The 26,191-nt window shown below is 34.5% G+C and overlaps 2 protein-coding genes and 2 long non-coding RNA genes across 10 annotated transcripts; 2 read left to right on the forward strand and 2 right to left on the reverse strand.

The window, feature by feature from the left end:
• Window positions 1-2,030: 2,030 nt before the first annotated feature.
• Window positions 2,031-2,579, reverse strand: LOC105109315 (phytosulfokines-like). Its single transcript, XM_011003972.1, has 2 exons — window positions 2,395-2,579; window positions 2,031-2,314 (listed from the first exon to the last, which is right to left on the reverse strand). The coding sequence occupies exons 1-2, from the start codon at window positions 2,515-2,517 to the stop codon at window positions 2,186-2,188; spliced, it is 252 nt and encodes an 83-aa protein (XP_011002274.1). The 5' UTR covers window positions 2,518-2,579; the 3' UTR covers window positions 2,031-2,185.
• Window positions 2,580-7,524: 4,945 nt separating this feature from the next.
• Window positions 7,525-9,069, forward strand: LOC105109350 (uncharacterized). The gene is made up of 2 exons (XR_839239.1): window positions 7,525-8,465; window positions 8,560-9,069. It is a non-coding gene; the product is annotated as an uncharacterized LOC105109350 (long non-coding RNA).
• LOC105109322 (pre-mRNA-processing protein 40A-like) lies at window positions 8,479-22,990 on the reverse strand. 7 transcript variants are annotated; one of them, XM_011004001.1, is made up of 33 exons: window positions 22,765-22,990; window positions 21,336-21,483; window positions 21,106-21,235; window positions 20,399-20,460; window positions 19,217-19,291; window positions 18,775-19,122; window positions 18,489-18,686; window positions 18,287-18,363; window positions 17,982-18,051; window positions 15,994-16,046; window positions 15,800-15,857; window positions 15,340-15,692; window positions 15,195-15,261; window positions 15,010-15,108; window positions 14,854-14,922; window positions 14,701-14,778; window positions 14,477-14,563; window positions 14,330-14,364; window positions 14,110-14,215; window positions 13,864-13,944; window positions 13,688-13,780; window positions 13,565-13,618; window positions 13,363-13,479; window positions 13,087-13,185; window positions 12,471-12,518; window positions 12,307-12,399; window positions 11,632-11,739; window positions 11,489-11,553; window positions 11,039-11,141; window positions 10,549-10,848; window positions 10,334-10,448; window positions 8,671-8,753; window positions 8,479-8,570 (listed from the first exon to the last, which is right to left on the reverse strand). In XM_011004001.1, the coding sequence occupies exons 4-32, from the start codon at window positions 20,429-20,431 to the stop codon at window positions 8,674-8,676; spliced, it is 3,162 nt and encodes a 1,053-aa protein (XP_011002303.1). In that variant the 5' UTR covers window positions 20,432-20,460; window positions 21,106-21,235; window positions 21,336-21,483; window positions 22,765-22,990; the 3' UTR covers window positions 8,479-8,570; window positions 8,671-8,673. The 7 variants fall into 7 exon arrangements, 6 of the variants coding, with proteins under 6 accessions (XP_011002303.1, XP_011002294.1, XP_011002313.1 ...); XR_839231.1 differs by lacking the exon at window positions 8,479-8,570 and adding an exon at window positions 9,817-9,976 and having other exon boundaries at window positions 8,675-8,753; XM_011003992.1 differs by having other exon boundaries at window positions 8,484-8,753.
• Window positions 21,477-22,576, forward strand: LOC105109320 (uncharacterized). Its single transcript, XR_839224.1, has 2 exons — window positions 21,477-21,854; window positions 21,885-22,576. It is a non-coding gene; the product is annotated as an uncharacterized LOC105109320 (long non-coding RNA).
• Window positions 22,991-26,191: the final 3,201 nt, after the last annotated feature.

Genomic DNA, 26,191 nt, shown 5'->3' on the forward strand with positions numbered 1-26,191 from the left:
TGAGGGGGGTGTTTCGGAGGGAAGATGGACAGATTAGTTGATCTGTAGCGGGAAATATACTGTGTTGGCGCCAGTAAATGTATCTGTAATCTTTCGACATGTAGTAAAGCAGTCTAGACTTATTAATTTTTATAGGATTAAGGCCTTGCCTTTTTTGCTCTTGGGGCATGCATATTTGTGGACCTTAAACTGGACTGATGCCCATACATTCTGTTAGGCCCATTAAATCAATGAAATTTCTAGTCCTGCTACTTGTTTTGTTAAAAATAAATGGTGTCTGACTGTTTATGATCATGGCAGGCACCAGGCAGCAGGAGTTTTTTTTTTTTTTTTTTTCTCTTATGGGAGATAGCAATGGCCAATGGCCAAAAAAAAAGAAGACCAATGGTATTATCGTTACCATTGCTTAATGTTCAATTTCGTGATGCAACTTCAGTTAATATTTCTGAATTATAAACTCATGGTATTAATACACAAGAATGTAGCATGAAAGCATTCTAAAATTAATCTAATTTTTACATGGGATGGAACCAAATCCTGATAGAATGCTGAACACGTACCCATAATTGCATAAACATTTGATTGCAATGGTTTTTTTCCTTCTTCTTCTTACTTTGGCCTTTCGGCATAAATGATGATACCTTGGCGTTACTCGACAAAGTTCTGGGAAACTTTTTTGTGCTAAGGTGACATCGACACCCACCATCTGCCAGACTTGCTCAAGTATCGTGGCATCACAATCATGCCTCTAGGGCCAGCCATATATCATGCTTGCGAAATCTATGACAATTCATCATATGGCAGCTCAGAGGACATTCAAAAGGGCGAAGACTTTAGATTAGGGTCAAAAACTGCGTACCACAATGTCTATCGCCCGTGTAGATGCATTGGCCATTTCACCTTTTTTTTTTTTATAAATTATGATTTTTATTTCATTTCATACTTTTGCATGTGTAACCTGTGGTGGTATTAACACAGGTTGTTAGTATTATTTTTTTTTCCCCTTAGTTATAATAGTTTTTATAGATTTGTACTTTTGTGAAATGAGATTACATGTACTTTCAAGTTGAGTTGGGGTGAGAAAAAAACGACAAATAAACCTATATGTCATCGAGCATGATTAATAACGGCAATAATTTAAATTATTTTTATTTAAAAATATATTAAAATAAAAAAATTATTTTTTAAAAAAAATTATTTTTGATACGAAAAAACAATCTAAAAATATAAAAAATTTATTTTAAATAAAATAATTTAAAATTTAAAACAACATGGTTTTTAACCCTTTTCCAAACCCACTTTAATTCTCCATGTTCAAGTTGTCAATTGAACAAAGATGTCATGCTTACCTTTAAAGGAGCATTCCAATACGTTCTTTATTTGTAGTATATTCTATCAAACTTGTATGGTAACAACTCTAATCGTGAATTAATATATGTTTAATCCAATGATACTCGCAGTTGACCTGTTGAAGTCTCGGGTTTTCATACTTTAATTACTTATAAATCTCAATTTTCTATTATTGATTACCAAGTCTTTGTTTGTAAATTGTACAATATGGTTTCATTAAACCGTGAGGCACATGAAATCCTCTTAATTAATCGTCGAAGTTCTAAATTTTAATATAGGTTTAATTACTCAAGCTTCCTGAGACCAGAGCGGCCCTCACCGGATGACTCACAAGGGAGAAAAGAGGATGGTTTCTCCTAGAAGATACAAGTTAAGCCACGATCAAGATCTTCACAATCGATCAACATGTACCTTCTGATTGCTAGATTACTTGTCTCTTAATCTCCATTGATGGATTCAACCCATGTTGTAAATTTGTAATCAAGCAGCAGTCGTGATTAACATAACAAAACTAGTTGATCACAAAATTCAGGCACCAGCCAGAAACAAAAATTCCAGAAATTAGACCAGTATTGACTGGTAATCAGCTCTGTTGTGTGCACAGAGCAATTGGTTTGGTCTTGCCCTGCAAGAAGTAGCAAGACTGAACAACGTTCAATGGAAACTCAAGAAGCCAGAAGTAAATTAACAACCCACTACAACATCTGCGTCCGTTTTTATTAATACAACATTCAAACCAAGTAAATATACAATATTGACTAGGAGAGATTTGGGGAAATGATACAGGGAAGCCTCCCATTTATAGATGCAATACTAACCAAGAAAACGTAAGATTTCATGGCTTGTGTTTCTGAGTGTATATATAATCAATTTGAGCTGCAAGTGTTCTTCTCGTCAAACACTCGTCTTCTCCAACTCCTTCACAACTCTTCTCCACCTCTACAGTCTCTGCTTCGGCATTATCCTTCAATAAATCAAGAACAAAAAGGATTAAGAAAAAGCGAACAAACCACAAGCAAGTTGATGAAAAACTAACATGTATACCCCGTATAGAGTCTCCATCGGAGTTACATCAGCGAAGGCTGGCTCCGGCCGGGCAGCAGAGGTCAAAGTGAAGGAAAAGAAAAGAATGGCCATGATGCAAACGGTGCTGATCCTGTAAGCCATTCCTCTGCTTCTCCTTTGATTTCTTGCTTTCTATAAAACTCAAAGGAGCATGAAATATGGAGAGGAGATATTTTAGGGATAATTTATAGACGTCATGGAAGGGCAAATATGGAATTATGTTTTTTGAAGATAAATTAGTTATTTCCCAACTGATTTCAAGGGGATAAAAAACCAATTAGAGAAGAATGTACGGATATGAGTTAGATGATTTGGTGATCAGCATCATCGTTGAAAAGTAAATGAGTTCTAGAACCATGGCCAGACTTGCACGTAGTTTCCTTGCAGAAAAAATAATTTTTTTTTTTGACAAGATTATAAATTCTGGAAATCAAGACTTTTTAAGTTCTAGAACCATGATAAATATTTGTTTGGAAAATATTTTTTAAGAAGAACGGCAGAGAATGAGAGGGTTTGCGAGGGAATTGGGGTGTGAAGGAGGCAACTGTTAAGTTTTATAATGGTTGGCCTCATTTTTTCTTTGTTGAATTATGATTTTTAATCTAATTTCAAATCTATCCTTTCTATTAGAAATATAAATAAAAAAATATGAGTTATATTTATAATTAAATACATTTAATCATTATAAAATTAAACCTTACTTTGACTAGATAAAAGAGGGGTTCGTAACCTTGTTAATGTAAAGAAAGCTGTGAGTTTGAGGTTAACACACATTTAAATCTTAAGATCAGATGTAAACAAAACTAAAATTGTAAGAATATGTAGTTTTATTTAGTTAAAATCTGATAAAACATGACAGGATCAGTTTAAATACCTTAAATATTCATATTGGTAAATAATTGAAAAACAACTAATTAGAAAAAAATTAATAAAGCTAAAATCTAAAATTTTAATAATATAATTCACTAAAATGCAGATTAGATAACAGATAATTTAGTCGTCAGATAAACCTCATTAAAACGTTTGACCCTTGAGGAAGCTACCTGGAATTTACGTTGGCTTTGTGAATGGTAACTAAACTGCTTTGTGACCAAACACCAGCCGTACTTATCAGTATTCAGGTGTAGAGAAAAACGGCAACGCTTTCGGTCAAACCAAGGTACTATCAAGATTTTAAGGCACGAAAACCCCCCAGGAAAAAAGAAGAAGAAGAAGCAAGAGCTGGCAATCCTTTTTTTATTATTTATATTGTGTTTAGAATTACAATGGATATTATTTTTTAAAATATTGTTATTTTAAAATATAATAAAAAATTATTTTTAATATTAATATATTAATCAAATAATTTAAAAATATTTTTTAACATGAAAAATTTATTCCAAGACAAAGTCGCTAAATTTACACCATAGATAAAAAAACTGCTTTAATTCCAACAGTTTTGACAAATTTAATATACCATGGTATTTATGAGATTGTATTAGCAAAGCAAGCAATACTGCCAATATTGATATGTACCCAAAAAACTTTATTACAAGAGACTCATGATGAGGTGCATCAAATTGAAGGAACAGACTCATAGTGCAAATGTTATGATGAATTTGGAATGCTCATTCGGCCGTCCAAATGTATTTGCGTTGGTGGGTCAGAAGCATGGTTGTGTTCTAGGCTTCTGAATGATGAAAATTCCCACTAATAATTCCATCACCATTATTAAGATTCAAGAGCAGCTGCAAGCAATGAAAGGGAACAGAGAGAGGACCATTCTGTTTTTCTCGAGTTAATAAATGTTTTCTTGTTGGGGTTGGGTTGCTGAAAGTTGGGAGGGAAAAACATGAATATGGTAATGAAAGAAGCTTCTTTAATTTGGTCAGCTCGACAGATACCATCTTATTCATTCACGAGATTTTTACACAGAGAACAACTGTCTGTGCTCATGTCAATTTGCAGTCGCAAATGCAGCTGGGGAGGGGAGGTGTTCACAAGACTGGTCGTTTAGCTTTTCGTTCCTTCCAAGGGTTCTTGGGGTTTGTATCGTGCACTCTCTTCTGATAAATATCCGTAAAGCAGAACCATACGATACAGGGATTTTATATGATCCAACTAAACTTGTATCCACAAAAGAAGAAGAGAATCTCACCATAGTTAAAATCCTCACGACACGCGCTAGAAAAGTAAGTCATATTTGTAAGGAATAAATCCTAGTTTTGATAGAGCACCAGTCATGATCTTGATCCTATAAAGTTTCAATGACATTCAAACCTAATTATAAAAATTCCAAGAAGGATTATAATTCATGTCACATCACAATATCACTAATTCCAAAATCTAAACATTTTAAAACGCAGGCCGGCCATGAATACCAAGTCATGAAAATCTTGATAAAAAAAAAAGACATGAGAGGGAAGGTTACTCCATGACAAAAATTGGACCTAATCTAGGACTATATATACGACTAACGAGCACTAAATTTTTGCTGGCAAGTTGTCATTTACAATAACTCAAAGTGGGATAGCCCCAGAGTTGATTCTAAGACTCAAATTCTGGTAGACCAGAAAAGATGAATAGGTTGGACCATAAGGCCGTCTCTTTCTTCTTTTCATTTAGGTCCTTCTCCATTTTGTGATCTGACGTTAGAAGCACTGTTAATTTTAGCTACAAATTAACCAACAGTTCTGACCAAGTGGAGGCCAAAAGTTCAGAATGACCAAATAAAAGACCATTACAATATCGAAGACAGCCTTCTCGTGTAAGGCCAGGCCATTGCTTGCTAGCTTTAACTTCAGGAGTGTTATTGGCTTTCTTTAGCGAATTACTGCAGAAGAAACTGCTGAAAATGCTTGAGGTAAAATTGACTTTTAAGGAACAAAACGCTAATTATGCATCAAATCCTGCTATGTTAAACCATTAAAGACAGACATAAGACACCTTTTTTTACTCACCCTTTATTTCACTGTCACCAAAGCTTGGTGTTACGATCAATAGACATATTTAATTCAGGCCCACTAGCAATAAGATTCAAAAGTGGTCTTATGGCAAGTTGCAAATTTGCAATTGCTGGAGCTGACGCCTTTTAAGTTTTGATTCGTGGCTAGAATCACCATCTAAAGTTTCAATATATTAAGGATGGTGCTTTTCTTTCTTCTTCTTTTTTCTTTTACTGAGGGACTCGAGGATAATTTCTTGGAGCCACGTTTTCTTCCCACTAGAGCCTTCAATGATGCTATGACAGGTTTGACAAAAAATCTTCCTTTATCATCCACCAACCACTGAAAGCTACAATCAAAGCATGTATGGCCTTCGGCGGCCACCAAGGAGAGCATTTTGACCTCTTTTATACATACGTTTGACTAATTTGCCACCTTTTTTCTTTTTCTTTCTTTTTTTTAAATCCTTAAAGCATTATTTTCGAGGATGTCAATTTAACCCGAAACTGATTGTTCTCAGCCTATCTGATACAAGTTGAATTTTTATTTTTTTATGACAAAATCAAATTCAGATTATTGAGTAACATTCAAATATAAAAGTTGAGTTTTGGACAGGGTAGTGCTAAGTCAGTGAAGTTTATTTATATAATTTATGATTATACCTTAAAGTCACCTTTCTTGTAGTTCGGATGAGTAGAACCCGACATTTCTCATTGGCATAGCAGCGCTGCAGAAGCATCTCCAACAGCGCAGCAGCTACAGTAGCTCCAACAGCAACAGCAGCAAATTAAGATTTTCGATTGAGTATAAATAATAATTTTAAATTCAGATTCAGGTATGGACGTGGATATAGCAAAACTCATGAATACCCATAGCCGTCGCTCTTTATCTCATCATTATTGCAGTTCTTCTGCTGACTTTCTACTGGGCTATTCATAGATGCATGGATGTTGTCTTGGACACAGGCTTAAGACGTCCAGTTGGATTGCCTAATGCATTGAACAAAATAGCAGATTTCAGGCCTGGCGAAAACCTTCTGTCCATCCGGGCATTTTTTGTTTTGAGTTGTTTTCTCTTCTTTTCTTCTCTCTCTCTCGTTTGTTTTTTCTTTAGGCTCAACTTTGTCCCCGAGTTAAATATGTGTGTTTTTTTCTTATAAGTTTAAATTTAACATGTATAAAAACTCTTGAGGACCATCTTCTCTTTAGCTCAACCAAAAAAATGACTCATCCTCCCTCAAATGACTTTCTTTCCATGGACAAGCTTCAGGGACGAATCCATCCTCCTTTGAACTTGGTCAAGAGAAGAACCCACCTTCCCTTAGTCTAGCCTGTAAGAAGAGTTTAGCCTCCATAACTCAATTACGTTTAACATCTTAGATTTTAATTGTTTTTTAACCTTTTAGATGTATAAATTTTTTTGTGAGGACCCACTATATTTCATCAAATATTAAAACAAATATTTATTCTTCATTAAATACAACTTATTTTTATGTAACACGAGAGTATAACTGAGATGTTGTATGAATGGAACAACAAATAATCTTATACAAGCGTGAAATGAGAAGTGAGTTTTGAATAAGATAGAACTTTTGCAGTTTTGCTTGACTTCCTTCTCAAAAAACGAAAAAAACTATGCATGACATGAGACAATCATTTCCCTGGTTGTCCAGACTCCAGACCTTCTTGCTTAGAGGTACTAAAATGCCCATTAAGGGCCCTACCCACATGATGAATTTATGGTCGACAAAAAACTTGAACATCAGGTGGTCAATTGTCTTTCGTACGAAGATGTGGAATATATACTGTTGTTTTTTTAAAAATTAATTTGAAGTAAAACACTTTGTTTTATCAAAAGCAACTTTTAAACAGTTTTTAGTCAGGAAAAGACGGGACATGTAAGAGTAATTTGGGGTTTAAATGAAGGCTGGTGTGATAATATTAAATTATCTAAAGAATTATTTGCATACATAGACAAATACAAAGAGAAGTTGAACTTTGCCTGAATGTAAGCCAAAATGCCACCATGCAACATGTACACCATCCAATTTGCCTCTGATTCATCAAGTGTTGTTATGGATGTTTCTCTATATAGGACAGAACTTGAGGAGACCATACAGAAGTTTAGATATCATCGTGCAGGCGTATCATATTATAGTCCCACGCAATCTAGCCACAGCTTGCGGACAGCTAAAAGTTAAAACTAGGCAGTCTTGTAATTGACTGATGACGCCAAAATTTCCAGACAATAGAACATGATAAAGAAGAAAGATGTCAAAATTCTGTGTTCCAAATATTTAAATCTACACCCTTTAATCGTTTTTTTTCATATTTTTTATCTTTCAATGTAACATACATGCTCAGTGTCAGTTCCAACTACAAATACGCCTGCTGCCCTTCATACCTCATCACCCCTTCTCTCTGATCACACTTGCAACATCAAAACACACAAGCTTGCAGGACTTGAATGGCTTCTTCTTCATCAAAACAGCTATGGGAGTATCTCCAAGAGCAACAGAAGCCTTTTGTGCTTGACGCTTACCTTTCAGAACGAAAGATCATGTTGAACAAGAAGCAAAAGAGACCACGCAGTTATGATTTGAACAAAATAAGGATTGAGCAGACTAGGAAGATCCTGAAATTGTTGTTGCTTAAGTTCACTCGCACTGGTCAAAACCAGCCAGTTTCAAGCTGCCATAAAGCTCAGATACATGAACGTGTTTCGAAAACAATTGAAAAGCCCCAGCAGTTTGGAGAAACAGAGTGGCCTCCTACAGGGAGCGGTGCAGTTGCAGTTCGTGAATCTTTCAGATGCAATGTTAAAGATTCGCATTTTCATGAAAATCATGCCTCTCTTCGTCCAAAAACTTCTCAACCCTTGACACATAGCAGTTTGAAACAAAAGGTGCATATAAAGATATTATCAAGAAAACATTATCTGAACTTTATTCCCTTCATATAATGTGGTCACGAGAGAATTTTACTTGATGTTTCTTGTTTCATAAAGATTTACTGACAAAAGTTAAGCAGGCTGCTGCAGATACAAATTTTCAGTGGGAAAGCAAGGAAGAGAATGAGCAACTCAGCCCAGTGTCAGTGCTAAATGAACTACCATCAACAGACAAAGGTACAAAGTATCATTTATTTCATTTATGAATAACATGGCAACTTTCTTGATTTATAATTTTAGATTAGTAGTGACCCATTCTTACAATGAACAGTGTGTCGCTTCCTGCTAAAACAAGAAGGAAAAGGTGCATCAGCTTCAAGCACCGTTTTGAGTAGAAATACAGAGGAAGACAACATCCTCTCAGCTTTCTTTTGCGACTTACTAATTAAATCATTGATTGAAAAGCATAGCCTTGCTGGTTTCGCAGAGTTACGGGAGGTTGTTGGGCCTGCTTTTTCTCAGCACCTGAAAAACAATAGGATCTTGCGGCAAAACATGCAGCTACTTCATGATCATGTAAACGAAGCCATGGAAGTACATGGAAGGATGCACAGAAGAAAGCAGCAAGCTCAAGAATTCATAGGTCTACAAGAGCTTGGGAAAATCATCTGCGAGCAAATTTGCTCATGGGGAAAACAAGAAGCAACCGAACAAATAAATATTAATGTATCTAGCACAGTAGAATATGGCTGTTATTTGCAGCAGAGGATAGGGACTGAGATAGGAGACGCGATATTGAATGAAATAATTCAGGAAGTGCTTGATTTATTTTTGCAGTAAACAATCGTGTTAATTACTTGGCAAAACAGAGACCAAAAAATAGCAACAGAACCTCCTGTAAAAAATTACGAGGAAATCAGTGTTGGCTTGCTCAACAGGCAGAGCCTCAGGAGGTCCTATGGCATCATAAACTTTAAATTAGGTTTCACAACATCAATAACAAATGGAAAACTTTTATATATTCTTCCTCATTTGTGTTAACGCGGACTTTTAAGAGTACGGTGACCATTAAGAAAATAAAGCAATACCGGCATGATTGACAAGCAATGTAGAGTGGAAAACAACGTGAAAGTACTTGAGCTACAAAAACAAGTAGTTTATATATCGAGCATGCAGAACCAGGCAGCCAGATAAAGCACAAAATATCATGATCCATGAACGATGAGCAAGCACTAATGATAGAAACAATACACAGATCATAAAGATTCATGGAAATTCATCACTTTCTATTGATGGGCGTGTTATTCAAAGGGTCAACTTTTTGGATTATCAGCCAGACTGCAACATCACAATTTCCATGTAAAAATATGCCCACTGTGGCACCATTAGAGCTGGTTTCATTGTTAGCTTCTTATGGATAATTCTCCAATTTCCATAAACTTCTTTTCTCCTTTCAATTCATCATTTATTTACCACAATCACCTCTATTTTACCTATGGCTGAAGGAGAACGAGTTTGAAAGCAGGAATCGTAGTTCTTACAGCATGATACAATACAGTATCTCATTCATATAAAAGCAGAAAAGTACCAGTTCACCGCAGCAACCACTGGCATCATAAAGTTATTGGTACAAGTTGGCCAATGTGTATTTGACGAGGCCGCACAAATAAACAGAGACTAGTAAACCAGCCTATCATCCAACCAAAGACAGGAACAGTAATCTCACAGGTCAAAAGTGATTGGACTACCTGCAATATCAAACAAATTCCACTTTGGCTATTAACTCTAGTTCATAATTTAATATTGAATTCTTAGGTATATTTTAGATTTTTCATTTTCTTGATTTTGTTTTGCAATGTTATAACAGTGCCCTTGCAATGTGACTTCTCTCAAAATATTATCCATGGATGTGTGGCTGATTAAACGAAAAACCAATGCACATACAGATTACAGAAAGATGTAAGAAATACTACTTAAACTCTATTCTATTAAGGCAATGCTTTAGAAAACAGTTCATGTTGTAATACAGATAAAATATTGAAGAAAATTTGGAAAAAATAAACAATTTGTAGGAAGAGATAACTACCGAGTTTCCCTATCCTCACCAAATTCCCCATCTTCGAGATCCTCATTATCACCAGCTCTACGAGAACCATTACGGTGGTCTTTCTTCAGTCTCTTGTGCCTGCTTTCACTGTCTGACTCAGGGGTGGAACCATGCTGCACCGATGGGCCAAAAACAAAGGAAAGCATGTTCCATTAATGCTGTATTTCACGTGAAGCCAAGTATTACATGCATGAGAATGAAAAAATTGCATACCCTTCTTGATTTTTTGTGGTCATTGCTGCCATGTCTATGGGAGCTCTTGGACCGATCCTTCTCACTTTCATCCAGATCATCCACAGCATTTTGATGCCTCTTCCTCTGTTTCCTGCTGCTATTGTCACTCCCAGATCTTTTCTTATCACTACAAACTTGAGTTTCTGTTGTATCAGAGATTTCAACATCAGCTTCTTCCTTCCTTGTGTGCTCCTTGTCTCTTTCATGTCCCCTCTCCTTTTCGCTTCTATGCTTAGCTTTCCTCCTATCTCTTTCATCTCTCTCTTTTTCCTTTTTTGCCTGCAGAATATCAAAACCAGAAATTTAAGTTTAACTATCCAAGTTTATTTGTTTTGCAAGTACCAGATGGGAAGTGACCACAGCTCACATATGTAATAGTCATGGTTCAAATATTATTTCAAAAATAACAGACAGCACCATGGTTTTGAGTTTTGAACGTTGTTTAAATTCACACGAAACCAGTTCATACCTTTTCCTCCTTTCGTTTCCGCTCATTCTCCTTCTGCTGTTCTTTCAGTTGGGATATATATTCCTCAAACATCTCCCTGCAGAAGGCTTCTTCACCAATGGAACTACAACAAAACATCAAGCAAAATGATATTACAAATGAAGTACAGCTCAGATAACGGATATGGTTATTAATGAAAGTTCCACAAATAAAACAATTACAGGACAAATGATAAAATATAGCATTTAGCATGGAAATCAATTTGTGACTCGTAAAACACAATTAATTTGAAGAGGAAAGAAAACTGCATGTCCTTCAAGCAAATACCAAAAAAAAAAAAGAAAAGAAAGAAAATTGCATTTTCATATAAAAAAGAGATCTTGACATGTTTGGAAGTGTCCAAAACTGTTTGCAGATGCATATATCATAGATCCATTAATAAACACAGTTTCAAATATTGGCAAGTAATACCTGTACTCTTGGCTTCCTTCAAAGATTTCCTTGAAGCTCTCCCACTTTGAAGATGCAGTTATATCCTGCAACAAAGCAGAGACTCAGATGGATGATTGGAAGAAAATGCCCTTAATTATCCATCCAATAAAAGGACATTATACCTTGATAGACTGTAGTAGATTGAGAAAATCATCCGCAAGACGTTTACGCTTCTTGGCTTCTTTCTCCTCCTTTTCCCTTGCTCTTTCCAGCAACTCATCAAATACCATCTGCAGAGAGGTAAAGCACCACATCAGATCACTGTGGCATATATGTTTCAAAAAAAAAAATGCAATCAAGGGAAATAAAATCCTTTGAAAATAAAACCATGTATACAATAGTATAGTTGCCTATTTCCAATTCTAGATACCATTTGCCTTCAAATTAGGGCAGTGCTAGCTTTCGGGCTATTTATGTGCAAGCTCAGGCTTCCAAGATTTGAATTAGGTTATCCACAATCAAGTTAACATTTTTTAGGAAAGGACACTTATTGTTGGTCCAAGAGATCATTTTCAAACAATTGCCAAGCAACGGTGAGTATATTCTAGTGCAATGTGATCATGCAACCCAGAGAAAATTCCAATTACAATCAATTTTTTTTTTTTTCTCTTTAATCTTTTCAATCAGATGCCAAGAATTCCAACTACACATAATAGAAAAAACTCAAAAGGAACATGTAACCCAATGAAATGTGGAGAAAATGACATTGTAAAGACAAGATCGCCAATTAACCTTAAGAATGAAGAACTTGACAATTTAAAGAAGGAAGAATCAACTAAAATTAGAGTTTACAACACCTTTAGGTTCACATCTGATATAGGTGGAGAGTTAACATCCTCGATAATAGCAACCTTCATATCCTGAAGTGTCCAGTTTGATGCCAAAGTAACCTGCAAGTTCAAGCATATTAGACATCTAAGAGAACAGGATACGTGAAAAGAAAACATTTTTCAGATTATACCTTTTTCAACTTTACAACATCCTTTATCCGAGTTTTGTCCTCATGATACTGTAAAAACAAGCAGACACATTGCAAATGTGTAAGTGCCAGAATATCAGGTCAAAGAAAGCACACTTTCAAACCAACAAATGTTAAGAAAATTAAATCAATCTGTAACATTCCCATAAACAAATTATTAATCATGAAGAACAGGTATCTAGACAATCTGGATTTTCACTGCAGAGAAGTTTCTGTTTGTGTCTTGCATTTAAGCCCAAATTCTTTGGGCCCAACTTCATCAAAGGAAAAATATTTCAATATACCATCTTTAATTAATATCAAAAAAATAATTGGCTATTTAAACTAATTAACTACTATTGCAATGACTAGAGTTTGCAGGCAAATGCTGCTCAGAATTTTGAAGGTGTAATTAAATGCCACAAGTTTGTCACAGCTTGTATAAAGGGTAAAAAACTGAAAAACTAATATAGCGGGTATAAAAAGAAAATGCTGAAACATCAAGAATAAAACATGTCCCTACAAACTCTAAAGTTCATAATAGCCTATTTTTCTCAACTCCACATGCTTTTCTTGATGAAAATGTCAATTATCATGAAACTAAACGCAGTATAATTACTTGTTTCTGTAGCTCCTCAGAGACATCTTCAAACAAATCTTTTGGAGTTGAACCTGAGGCATTTGAAGCGACAGCCACATATGCAGGCAAATCTTTAACCTGAATAACAAATTAAAGTAAGAATCTATGAGAAAATGCATTCCATAATATGAGACAACAGCTCTTCTTAACAGAAACCAATTAACAATGCTCAGTCACAAAATCAAAGTTGCTTGTGAGACGGACACACACGCACAAAGATGCTTATCAAAACAAAACCAAGATGGTTTTATTAACCTTTAGGTGATAATCTCGCCAGTTAGTTTTGGCTGTAAGAGTGCCTGAAGCAACATGTTCTTCAAGCAGCTTGCGGAACTCGTCACGATTTTTACGCTCTGCCTTTCTTTGTTCTTCCTATTTTCATCAACAATGGAATAAGAACATAGTTTAAAACAAAACAAAATACATTCGTTTCACAAAGGCTAACTAATAAGGTCACCTTCTGTATCTTCCTTTGCTCCTCTTCTTCCTTCACCAAATCATGTAAATAATCCTGAGACATCATTGTGAAATTAGATCCAAATACTTGTACAAATGTTACTAGCTAAATCAAGATGATTACCTGAAAAATTTCTAAGCGATAAATTTTTTCAAGGCGTGAACATCTTTCATCAGCTTCTAACCGATCCTGTACTTTTCGCCACTGGGTGCTTGCCTACAGAGGGAAAATGATAGGTAAGTGGTAAGTTGCACTGCTTAAGGAAACCTGAAAATGTATCAGCTTTGCCAAAAGATTGCCTTTATAAATTCACACGATTCCAAAAACTGCCTGTATTCCATGATGTTCCTCTTGCGCTCCTCATGTGCCTTTGCTCGTTCCTAGTAAAAATCCCAATTTAAGATTTCAAATAACAACTTCATATATTGCTACCATCAGTTATTAGACTTCATAAAATAAACAAAAATACATTAAAACACACAAGCTAAATTATCTGGATGCATGTTAAGAATAGATGATAAAGCAATGGAGCTAGCAAAGTATACCTTTTCTTCAATTTCCTGCAAGTAGGTTTCAATCAGATCTCTACGGTCTCTTTCCCGTTCAACAGCTTTAAACCGCTCATCATTTTCAAACAGAGTCGCTACTTTACTGAACAATATTTTGAGCATTCAAGTACAAAAAAGAAATTATTAAGAAAACAGCCATTTTACAAGGAACAAGAGGAAATGAATTGCAATGAAAAATTACATCAGAAATACAAACCTCCATCTCATGGATGCTGTCAGCTCTTTGGACCCCTGAAAGGATTTCATGTTAGAACCAAAAGGAAAACCAGACTCTTACAGAAAAATCACACGCGCACTCATATCTTCATACACAGAACAGAAGAATGAAACTCAATAAACTTACTTCTAGCATTTTCTTGAATTCTTCCCGTGCTTTTTTCTGTTTAACCCTCCTTTCCTCGGCTTCCTGTTTTCTCTTCTGACCCAAGAACTGAAACAAAAAGTTAGTGTCATGATAAATGACATTTTGAATACACAGGAAATTCTACAAAGTGCGATTTTTATTTTTTTTGGCAAGAGAGAACAGAGAGGTTAAAACTTAAGAAAACACCAACTGTGAATATTTACCTCATTAAATGCTTGCTTCCGCTCTCCAAGTGTTTTTAATGCACCATATCTTTTATCATTAATTATTACTCTCATGGCCTGATATAACCAGCAGCGAAGTCAGGAACTTCCAAATGCAGGAGACAGAATTACACATACAATGTGTTAAATTACCTGGTCCCAGGTCCACTCAGACCCAACATTTGCAGACTCCAAAAGTGCTTTAAATGCATTTTTTTCCTCCTAGAAAGGGGGAAGGAAAAATGTACAGTCAAAATGTCAATACCAGATAGGCATGCTATGAGAAACTTTAATCTGTAAAATACATACCAGCTTATCAGCATAAAGTAAGGGATCCTGATTAACTGATTTCTCTTCCAATGTAACATTGTTAACCTTTTCATCTATGACAACGTCTTTTTCAGCTTCCTGGAAGGGATAAACCACATCAAATTGCTAGCAAAGCAAGTCCAGTATGTTTCCAGACTGAAAGAAATCCTTATGTTGACAACTACCTGTTTATCTTGGGCAGGAGCATCATCTTTTGAACCAGGTTTATCATGAGCAGAAAAGCTGTCGCTCCTAAAAAATTAAAAAAATAAGTGAACCTAAGATACATGCTACTTTTGTTTCTTATGAAATAGGTAAAGAATACTATACATTGGTGCAGTTATTGTGTTAACTGCTGTAGCATTGATTTCAGCATTTTTTGGAACACCAGCAACAGGACTCTCGGTTGTCTGAACTTCATCTGCATTGGTCGTCATGGAAGAGGACATAACAGGTACGGCTGATGATTCAGAAGCGAACTGAGATTGCGAGTTACCAGCAACAGCAACAGGTTTAACAGGAACTGGACTTGATGGTGCCCCTTGAGCTGTAGAAGACAAAGCATCGGCACTAGATGGTGCCTTACCCATGGATGGAAGAACAGAAGTAGGGGCATGAGAATTAGCAGAGACATTCAACTGTGTTTCCATGATAGATGGCTTTTCTACTTGTGCACGGGCCAACTTGAAGCAAGCATTTTAAAACAATGGTGATATAAACAAGTTTGTCTTTTTAACAAAAAGTTGAAAATATGTTTAACAAAAAGGAAATATGTCAGTTCAGGAGAAACCTTCAATTCTTCTGGGATTTCCCATTTTGACTGCTTGGTAACTTTGTTGTAGTAATATCTAGAGGATTCATAGACAGAACAACACCCAAAACATCACAAATATATTCACTTTGCTAGAAAGAGGGAGAGAAAAGGAATCTTTGAATAAACAAAATGAACAAATAGCTCCAGGGAAAGTAGAATGAATTCCGCACTTTCGTCCATCAGGACTTGTGAATTCCTTCCAGTCAGTTGATGCATCTGCCCTCTATGTTGGCAAAATAAATGAATCAATGAATAAAGAGAAGCATTATCTGATAACAGCAACTTTGCAAAGATAAATAGATGAAGAACTTGAAGAAAACTTTTTTTAAAAAAAAAAACAGCTTAGTCCTAGAGAAAATTTAAATTTGCTTTAATTTAGTCAGAAAACATGAATGACAGAATTTGACAATTCTTATATATAACAACAAAAATTGACAACTTTCAACAAAAGCAAAAAAATAATTCTGAAAGTTAGTGGCTTCTTATGCATCAATTCCAAACAATTGAATAGTTTAACTGGACAAGGACATTGCAACAGATTACGAGATCAACTCCCATTTCCCAACAAAGGGAGAAACAGCATGGAGGATAAGTACTTTCAGTGGTACCCAAGCTTCAAGCTCGCTTTCAATTAGTCATTTTTCAACAAAATGCATTATTTTCACTAAGCTATTTCCAACTTCACCAACATGCTTTTTTTTTTATGAACAATGAACATAAACACAAAAACTAATAAGGAATTAAAAAAACTGGGAACCAACAGTAACATAACACTCCAGAAAGTGTAAAACTCATCGTATAAAGTAGCCATGTGCAAGTAATCCAACAAAAAACAATCAGGATTTCCTTCTTTAGCATTCAATTTCGTGAAATCAAAGTGATACTGAATTTGTTCTGGGGGCTCAGGATATCAGACAGACATTTAAGCCTAGTATGTAGCTCAGGGTATTGGTCAGACATTTAAGGCCTAGTAAGGATGTTTGTTTTGTGGATGGTCATACTAACCAAGTAAAACAACAATTTTACACATAAATCCATAACGAACAGTAAATAACACAAATGACAGGAATTACTAACATTCAAGCTATAAAGTAGGTGGTGCAAGCAGATAGGACCCACATCATATCCTACCCCTCATAGAGTAGCACAGCTTGTACCTGTCAGCAGCTTTAAAGCTACGGGAGTCATAACAAGGTATTTTTTTTAATATTACAAGAAATCAAAAGGGAGTTCATATAGCATTCAACCCTATTGAGAACAGATGTCAACAAGGGACAAATTTCACGATACCTTACTTATCACAAAAGTACCTTGAGAGTATGTAAGTGGTAATTTAATGAGAATTAAATAGTAAATAAGCATCTTAGAATAAATCATAAACACAAAACTTACAATTTTTGCAAAGGATATTTACTGAGCTATACAAAAATGAAAGGTTGAGATATTCATCACACTCTAGCATGTGCTAAACTGATAGCCTGAGTACCAGGCATAGCCAATCAGTACCAGGAAAAGCATTCAAAAAGTAGTCATTTTGCAAGCATAATCCAAACAATCAAAAAGAGAAACTGGGCAAGCAGGCAAGGTGCGAGAGAGAGACATTTACTTGAAAAAACATTTCCAGACAAAAGATTAAGGTAGTATCTTTCCTTTTACTTTCAAACGTTAGACATAATTAAGTTAAGCAAAAGAAGTTCAAAAGGCAAAGTTGAAGATGTAAGAAGAAAAGCAGCACGAGAAGAAAAGTTAATTACAAAGAAGAATTGGCTGGGTGATGGTAAGAATGGTTAAAACACCCCTAGCAATTTGTCAATTCATGGGGCCGTATCTTTCTAGGCCAGTTTACTGATTTTATACAACAAAACAACAGATACAAAAAGTCAAAAGTACATGGTTGCCTGCTTGAGAAAAAAATCCAACCTTAATGGCGAGCTAGCGTGGCAGGTTTCATTTACCAATCTTGTATAAAATGTACCAAGTGATCAGCTTGCAATTGGAGAAGATCCATATAACAAGAAACTGTCATATTAAATCCCAACAAAATTGTACTAAAACGTGGAGGTATGCATATACAAACAGTTCCACAAAATTTTTAAGCCATAAAGCTACATATTGTGAATAATTCAAGAGGCTAACAGCACCAGTAACATGAACTCACCTCAATTGGTGTCATTAACTCGAAAGGCTTCTCCCAACTAGATTGCTTTGTCCTCTTGTTGTAATAAAACCTGGACATCAGGCAAAGAGTAATACATCAAACAAAAATGTAAATACAACATCAATTGAAAATTAAGAAGAACTGATAACAGCAATGCATTATCACAAAAACTGATTCTTAATCAAATGAAGTTGGGGTAGAGTGCTCGCTGCCCACATATAAAAAATAAATAAACACAACCAAAACTAATCTGGCAGTGTTGTATTGTGCACCAACAATCACCTGCCCCACTACGAAATACATACCTCCTTCCATTAGCAGATGCATGTTCTTTCCACTCTGTCAAGGCTTCTTCAGTCGGCCTAGGCTGGATACCAGTTGCCTGAAAATTTATGCAATGCCGAAACCAGAAAAAAGACATATAAAGATATGTTCAGATTGAAAAGGAGAAAAGCTAATGAAGAGAAACAACATAAGAAGACAGGAATACGAGAGGGATCTTCCAACCAGAACACTGGCAGTGGTAATTGAAGACTGTTCACCATTGTGCTGTATAGGCGAAACAAGTGCAGTGTTCTGGTTCGTGGATGGTAATGCTGGCTGTCCTCCAGAGGGAATAGACGGTGCATGCATTTGAGGCATAGGCTGATATTGAGATACAGCATTAAATGTTATGGGTGGTTGACCATGTGAAGATGGTGCAAACTGCAAAAATCAGGTTCTATAAATTAAACAATTGAGATACCAATCAAACTCTTAAAAATCAACTATGGGGGAACTCCCAATATCTTACATTATACGATGAAGATAGAGGCACTCCCAAGCCACCTAAACTAGGCATATAGTTGTTTGGAGTTTGAACACTATGTGGAGGCAGTGGAGATCCAGACATGACATGCCTGTTTGGCTGAGCATTTGGCAATAGAATTGCCTGTGGTGGTGGTGGTGGTGGTGGTGGAGGACCATGGCTTGGCCGGTTAGGTATAGCTGGTAACTGCTGCATTGAATGAGGAAATTGAGGTTGTGGGGGTTGAGGAGGCAATCCCGCATTCATCACAGTGACACCCCGGCCAACAGGCTGAAAGTGTGGAGAACTCGCAGGAATGAATTGTTGTGGCTGCACTGGAACAATGGGTCGGAACTGCAGCAACAATTGATAGAAAAAGATTTCTCCAGATCTATTTGAAGTAATTTGGAATGGTGATCTATAAATTTTAACATGTGAGAAACATTACTTGAACAGGCATTGGTGGTGGTGGAAACAAATTTCGAGGAGGATCCATTGAACCAACCAGAGGAGGCTGAAGAGGCTTTTGAATCAAAAAAGAGCACAATAAGCAAAAGATAGAGAACCTTGAAGAAAAATGAATAATTGATGTAAGGAATAAGGAAATTATCATTTATCTAATATCCACCAACTCTCTTCTTCTGTTTTTTTCCTTTCAGAAAAGAAAATTTTCACTAGATGAGAACAAAATCGCTAACATTTAATTTTCTACCATAACATATAATTGTGTTACACTTCTTTTCATCATAACATAGATTTCTATGGTGTTTTAGCATGCTGATGATAAATGCAGCAAGGAATTTATTGCATGACAAATCGATGATTCTGATGCTAGGTAGGTGGCGGGTTGCTTTCAAGTTACTCGGTCCATTTTATGTGATGATATGTCAAATAAAAAAATTAAGTGCTGTGTCTAAAAACACAAAGTAGCACGGTGGCTCTTGAATACTATCTTCCAAACATAAATACATAAAAACACTTTGTATGGCAGCATTAATCATGACCAAAAAAATATCAAACATTCTCCATCACGAATTTTACAAGAACATATCAACAAAGTGAAGAAAGCCTCCATGCATACCATAAACAAACCCTTAAATTGGCATGACCATTAAACATATCAACCCTAAGATGCCTTCCAAAAAAAAAAAAAACTCCTCTTGTACACTTGCTGGATAATTACAAAGAAAAATTATGGGCATTTACTGCACCTTCTCAAACAAGAGAGTGGTTGCTGTTATGTATATTTTGAAACATGCAAATTTAACCATTACTGTCATTGCAATCATCTGTCTTCAATTTGTATTTTGTCCATCAGCAGGATACTTACATTTCTTTTATCTTTTTTATCTAGATGCAAGATGGATTGATATGCAATGAAAAGGTTGAATTATTGCACAGCATATGTTATTTTCCAAAATAACTTGTTAATTAAGAGCACAATTTTGGTGTCCAAATCATGGGATTGGAAAACCATGGCAACTATGCCACAAAAAAAAATTCAAATAAAAAAAGTCTTATTAAGAAATTCAAGGTCTGTTGCTGTATGAATAACCAGTAGCAAGTAGGCTAGATTTGAGTACACATAAGAAGTGAAATTGCATACAAAGATTTTTTTGTAGAAAATTACCTGTATTCCAGAGAATTGAGGATTATTGGCCATTTATGGATGCAGTGTGCGTCAGACAACAACTAAACCAGCAAAAATTACCAAAACGTTAGGATTTTCCAATATGGTAATAACAGAAACCACAGTATGTTTATTTATCAGAAGCACACATGAAACAATCAAATAAATTCAATTACATTGATGGAAAGACGATGATTTTAAGAAGGCAAAATAATTCTTTTCAAACAAATGAACTAATGCTACATATCAGCAAGCCAAAAAACATCTAGTCGCATAAAGGAAGACAGCAGACACTGAACTTATGATTGTGGCCAACAATGTAGGCAATCAAAAAAATACAAAATAATAGCCCACTCATATAAGTGCTGTCCATTTATGTCAACCATCGTCTGCTTCTGGAAACAATCTTTGGCATATTTTCAGGAAACTAAATATGATGAAATCAAGGGATTGCGGAAAAAAGCCGAGCCTTCCGCTAATATCTTAATAATAGAGTTTTTCCGGTTTCAATGAGCCAAGCACCACATTCCATGATGCCTATTGAAAAAATAAAACTACCAAGGTTCATTTGGATGAAAAAACATTCTCATTTAAACCTTTGAGATGAACTACATCATTAAACTTTGCATCCTTTGCCTTCTATTTCTTCCTAGAGCTTTATTGCTTAAGTTGATATATTAACGTGGAAAGGCTACAAGCAAACGTACATTCAGATCACGGAAGATAGCCTCTACATGCTCACGGAAGACAGCCCATCTAAGTAGGAAATTAAAGGCAGGGAAAGCATCTGTGTGATATCCATGGAATGGCAAGATAATTATCATCCAATGGTTTTGCCTGCAGGATACAGTAGATAAGTTGAGGAGCTCTGATGTGTCGTTTATGACGGACTCTTCTAACTATGTTGGTTCCCTATATGCCTCTGGAAATTATCTACATTGCTGTCTTTCTTTAGGGCACGTGTGGAATTGGCAGCGGTGCATCAGTCAATGACATTCTAAGCTTCACTTTACTGGTATTACATTATTGGGAAATTCATCTTATTTGCACAAAACAACTCACCTCTTGACGGGAGAACCAAAGATCTACACCATTAGATAAAAGGTAAAAAATGTAACATGGAGGCAACTGACATCATAATTAAGAGATTCTTTGAAAGGTAAACAAAAAGTACCACAAATGAAGTTACAACAATAGAAGTAATCAAATCATTGTTAGGAAAAAACATTGTTTCAACTCAAGTTTCCAGCCATCTCATGTGTTTTCAGAAACAAACACACTGTTACTTGACTGATACAAAAACAAATAAAGCAATGCACGAAACCATTATCTGTAACAGGACACACAAACATGTGTAATTAAAAATGAATACTGCTCAGAAGACAATAAAGGCATGAAATTCCAATCCTGAGATTCCTTGGAATTTAAAACAGATACCTAAATGTTGCAAACAGATATATACATACATACATACATACATACATACATATATATAAAACACACTCATGTGAGCATGTAAAATGCAGTAACCAACAGCTATATGCTGCATTCATTAATTGAAGCATTAACAAATTAAACTAATACAGCAACAGTACTTCCAAGAACATGAAAGCAGGCATGTGTAATTAAACCTAAAGAACAACCTCAATACCATCTTAATTTAATCCCGACATTTTTCGAATACGCAAACTTGGGAACTTAAATACCATCGATCAACTGACCAATACCATCTTAAATGACTGCCTCAAATAGCAATGCAATTATCATATTCTTAAAAAAAGGTCACAATTCAATATCTTTGCCCTTGAAATCTCAAACAAAAGCAGCAGATCTTAACATACAAACTCCATTGAGGTGCATCAAAAAGTCTTAACTCCTCAGAACATTCTTTTCTCTCTTTCTCGATTCAAAACTACCATCCCCTTGTTGCCCTTTTCTCGAGTTCTATTGCTGCTTATCAAAATTCATAACCAAAACAGATAAAACAAAAAAATCCACCCAAAAAAATTACTAAACCAGCGCCACAAAATCACAATTAAACAAACTGTGTTTCCATCAAATCTTCCAAAAGATAAATTTAAAACCTCCAAATTTTTTATAAAAAAAGGAAAAAAAAACTCCAAATATTCGATTCACCAACCCTCAACATTCATATACCTAAGAACCCCACAAAAACCCAAAAAAAAAAAAAGTTTCTACTAGAATCACATGAACCCACAACCTGTAACCCCAGTTCTAATTAAACACGTGGTAGTAATACAGCTCCAAAACAACAAAGAATCATAAAGAACCATAGTTTTATTGTTCTTTCAGGAATTCAAGAGTAGCAGTTAATTCGAGTTTAAGCAGTCAGGAGTGAACCATACCAACAAGATAAGGACTAGATTTTGGGGTCGTTAAAATCAAGAAAGGAGATTTTAAGTGCATGTAACGTAAAGGGAAATAAGTTTTGTACTTTCAATTTAAAGAGATGATTCTGTGTTTGTCTGAGTGCGAGAGAGAAGGGTCACGGTGGTTTTGTTTGGGAGGTGAAGAGGTAGAAAGCAGGAAACTAAGGCCCTGTCAGCATTTTTGAAAAAAAATTGAAATTTTTTTAATTTAATACAGGTTACTTTTCAAATAAAAACTCATAAGATAATATTTCTTTGTTTTTTAAAATTTATTTATAATATTGACATATTAAAATAATATAAAAATATTAATAAAGAAACAACCCCCTCCTGCTTAAATACCAAACGGGGGTTAAAACGCACATAAATTCGGGCACAGCCCGTTGTTTATTCACTGGCACAACTGAAACTGGAAAAAAAAAAAAAAAAGGGTGGGATGTCACGCCTGTTTCTAATTATCTTTTGTTTGTTTTGTTTTGGGATAACTTTAAAATTTTAAATTAATTTCCAGCCTCCAACCCTTTTCTCAACTGGATCACGTTCGGTTCCTGACAATCTCTACAGAGGCCCAATTCATCCTTGTGGCAATTTTTTTAAAAAAAATTAAAATTAATTTTTTTATTGTTAAATAGTTTTAATATATTAATACCAAAAATAATTTTTTAATATATTTTTAAGTAAAAAATAAACATTACTACCTATCAAATAATCACTAAACAGGGGTTAGTCACATCTATTCTCGGAATGATTCCTATGTGTCTATGTAATTAAATGCTTGGAGACTAGCTTATCAAAAACATATAGAGAGAATAATTGAGAACAAAGAAATATACGCCTTGTTATGTTTTTGTAGGTTATACCAGCGCGTACACTTGGTTTGGTTAAGGCAGTGAAAAAGAAAATTTGTTCTTCGTATTATAATCTTGGGCTTGTATTTAATCAAGGCAGTGGAAAATAAATTTTTTTTCGTTGATATAATTTGATTCGGACAAGCTACCTTCCTCTTTAACCATAGGCCGTTCTGACCAACACCACTTGAATTTATTTTTTTTTCTAGGTTAAAAACTATGTGGTGTTTTAATTGGCACTCCTTCCACTGTATTTTATATATTTTTTTACTTAACAATATAAAAATATCATCAGGGTTTGGTAAAAAACATTAAAAAAAAAAAAAAACAATCTTCACCGGTATTGTAGTAAAAACACCATTTACAGCCAGATAAGATTATTATATAAAAAAATAACCTTGGATATTTTTTTTAATGATTTTTTTTACCATTTCTTGGCATTCATAACATTTAAAAACTAAATTTGACTAAATATGACAGAAGTAATATCAATCAAACATCCTACCACTCGAGGGTTAAATTCACAAGAATATTAACTTAGAGATCTGAATCACGGTAACAATTTTTTTCCCAAGAAAAGATACAGGTGGTTTTTAAGAGTTTAATACAGGTTATTTTTTAAAATATTTTTTATTTAAAAATATATTAAAATAATAATTTTCATTTTATTTTTTTATATTATTTTAATATTATTACTTCAAAATGATAAAAAAAAACATAAGATATAATAATTTTAAATAAAAAAAAACCAGGTGGTCACCACCATAACTGCCAACTGTGCCATTACCATCATCCAGCTCTGTATCTGCCACTGGTGTTGCTGTCATTTCCTATTTCCTCTTCAATGGTTTTGCATGCAAAATCAACCTTGGCGGAAAAAATTCCCCGGCGAAGAGATCCAAGCTCTCGGTTATTTCTACAGGGCACCAGCTATGCTCCCTTTTGGGCTGTATAGCTGCCTAGTCTTTCCACGGGCCTTGTAGTCTTTCCATGGGCCTTGTGATTAAAAACCCATTGTACTGAGATTTTTGGCTCTTCTCTTCACCTGCCTCCAATAAAATAAATAAATAAAAGTGAACGGTCTTCTCGTGAGAGGGAAAAATATTAGTAACGATGTTCCTACTCAAATGCGCCGTGAATTATTATTTTTAAATTAATATAGATATTTGGACTATATATATTATAATTAATTTTATAAATTTTAAAATTAATGATAATATAAATTTTAAGTGATTATCTATAAATTCAAATTTAAAATTATAAAAAAAATAAATTTTTTAATCCTAAATTTTTCCGACTTAACTACCACCTAAATAATTAATATACTATGAACTGTTGATTAATATACTACGAATTATTAGATGGCTTCCTGCTGGTACAGAGAACAATTCTTTGAATATAGCAAGATGAAAAACTCGATACAAATCACATTTTACCAAATGAAAAGGAAAGAGATAAATAACATCTTGGACTTTAGAATATATATGGCTTTGTGGGAGGAAAATAAAAAAAATCCATTGTATTAAAATTTATATAAAAAAGACAGTTTTATTTTAGTTTTTTTTATTGATTGTTAAAAAAATTAAAAGATTAACATTTTTACAATGAAAAAGCTACAGTAAAAATTCCATTGTATTTTAGCTTCTTTATTAATATTAATTTTAATTAAGAAATGGATGCCCTTTTCCTTTTCCTTTTTTATTTTTTTTACAGAATGGGATATTGCAAGCCTGAAAACTCCCGAGGATATAATCACTAGGGATAGTCATGGACTCATTTTCAAACTTCATAAAACCAAGCGCAGTGAATACACCACTCTTTTTTATTTATATATTTGGAAGACAAACATCTTAAAATCTCATGTAAGAAAAAAGGGTTGAGACGAGCTCATATTTAATTATTATTATTATCATTATCTATCTTGAAATATTATCCTTCATCTCCTCCCATGAATATTCACAACCCTATTTCCCTCTTATTACCTGCAGCCTTCTCTCCGATTACGGAATGACAGTTCAGCAATCGCAAAGTATGTATTGGTGGGAGATTTCTGCAACATATTCATCAATAAAGAGGATAGAATATGTATTTTGATACATCCTTTTATCACACTTGAGAAGAAGCCTTTTGATGGGTGACTAATGTAATGTTTGTTTTTGTAATTAAATCACGTGTTCGAGATTTTTTGATTTTTTTTTTGTTTTTAATTTTTTGTGGTTTTTTTTATTTTAATATATTGTTATAGATTTTAAAAAAATAAAATATATTTTAATATGTTTTCATCAAACCTCCATCATCTTATTCTGCAGACCATGAATCATTTTCCATAATTAATAAAAAAAAATCCTTTTATTTTTACCAATTAAAAATGCCCATTCGAAATATTTTTAATGATTGGAGAGGTTCTGAACCTCCAAAATATTCAAGATGTGTGATATATATATATATATATATATATATATATATAATGCTTTGAAATTGAGGTTATAAAATAATTTTTTAAAATATATATTAATATTGATGATTTTTAATTTAAATATTGTAAATTTAATTAT

This window comes from Populus euphratica, unplaced genomic scaffold (genome assembly GCF_000495115.2).
Source record: "Populus euphratica unplaced genomic scaffold, PopEup_1.0 scaffold3.1, whole genome shotgun sequence".
NCBI lineage: Eukaryota > Viridiplantae > Streptophyta > Magnoliopsida > Malpighiales > Salicaceae > Populus > Populus euphratica.

Excerpts from the sequence above, each read along its gene's own strand:
- LOC105109322 (XM_011004001.1), bottom strand. The coding sequence starts at position 20,431 with ATGGCCAATAATCCTCAATTCTCTGGAATACAG. Across the intron at positions 16,047-17,981 it reads AGTTAATGACACCAATTGAG|AGGGCAGATGCATCAACTGA; the intron begins GTGAGTTCATGT and ends TTGCCAACATAG. Across the intron at positions 14,779-14,853 it reads CTGAGTGGACCTGGGACCAG|GCCATGAGAGTAATAATTAA; the intron begins GTAATTTAACAC and ends TGGTTATATCAG.
- LOC105109315 (XM_011003972.1), bottom strand. The coding sequence starts at position 2,517 with ATGGCTTACAGGATCAGCACCGTTTGCATCATGGCCATTCTTTTCTTT. Across the intron at positions 2,315-2,394 it reads CGATGGAGACTCTATACGGG|GATAATGCCGAAGCAGAGAC; the intron begins GTATACATGTTA and ends GATTTATTGAAG.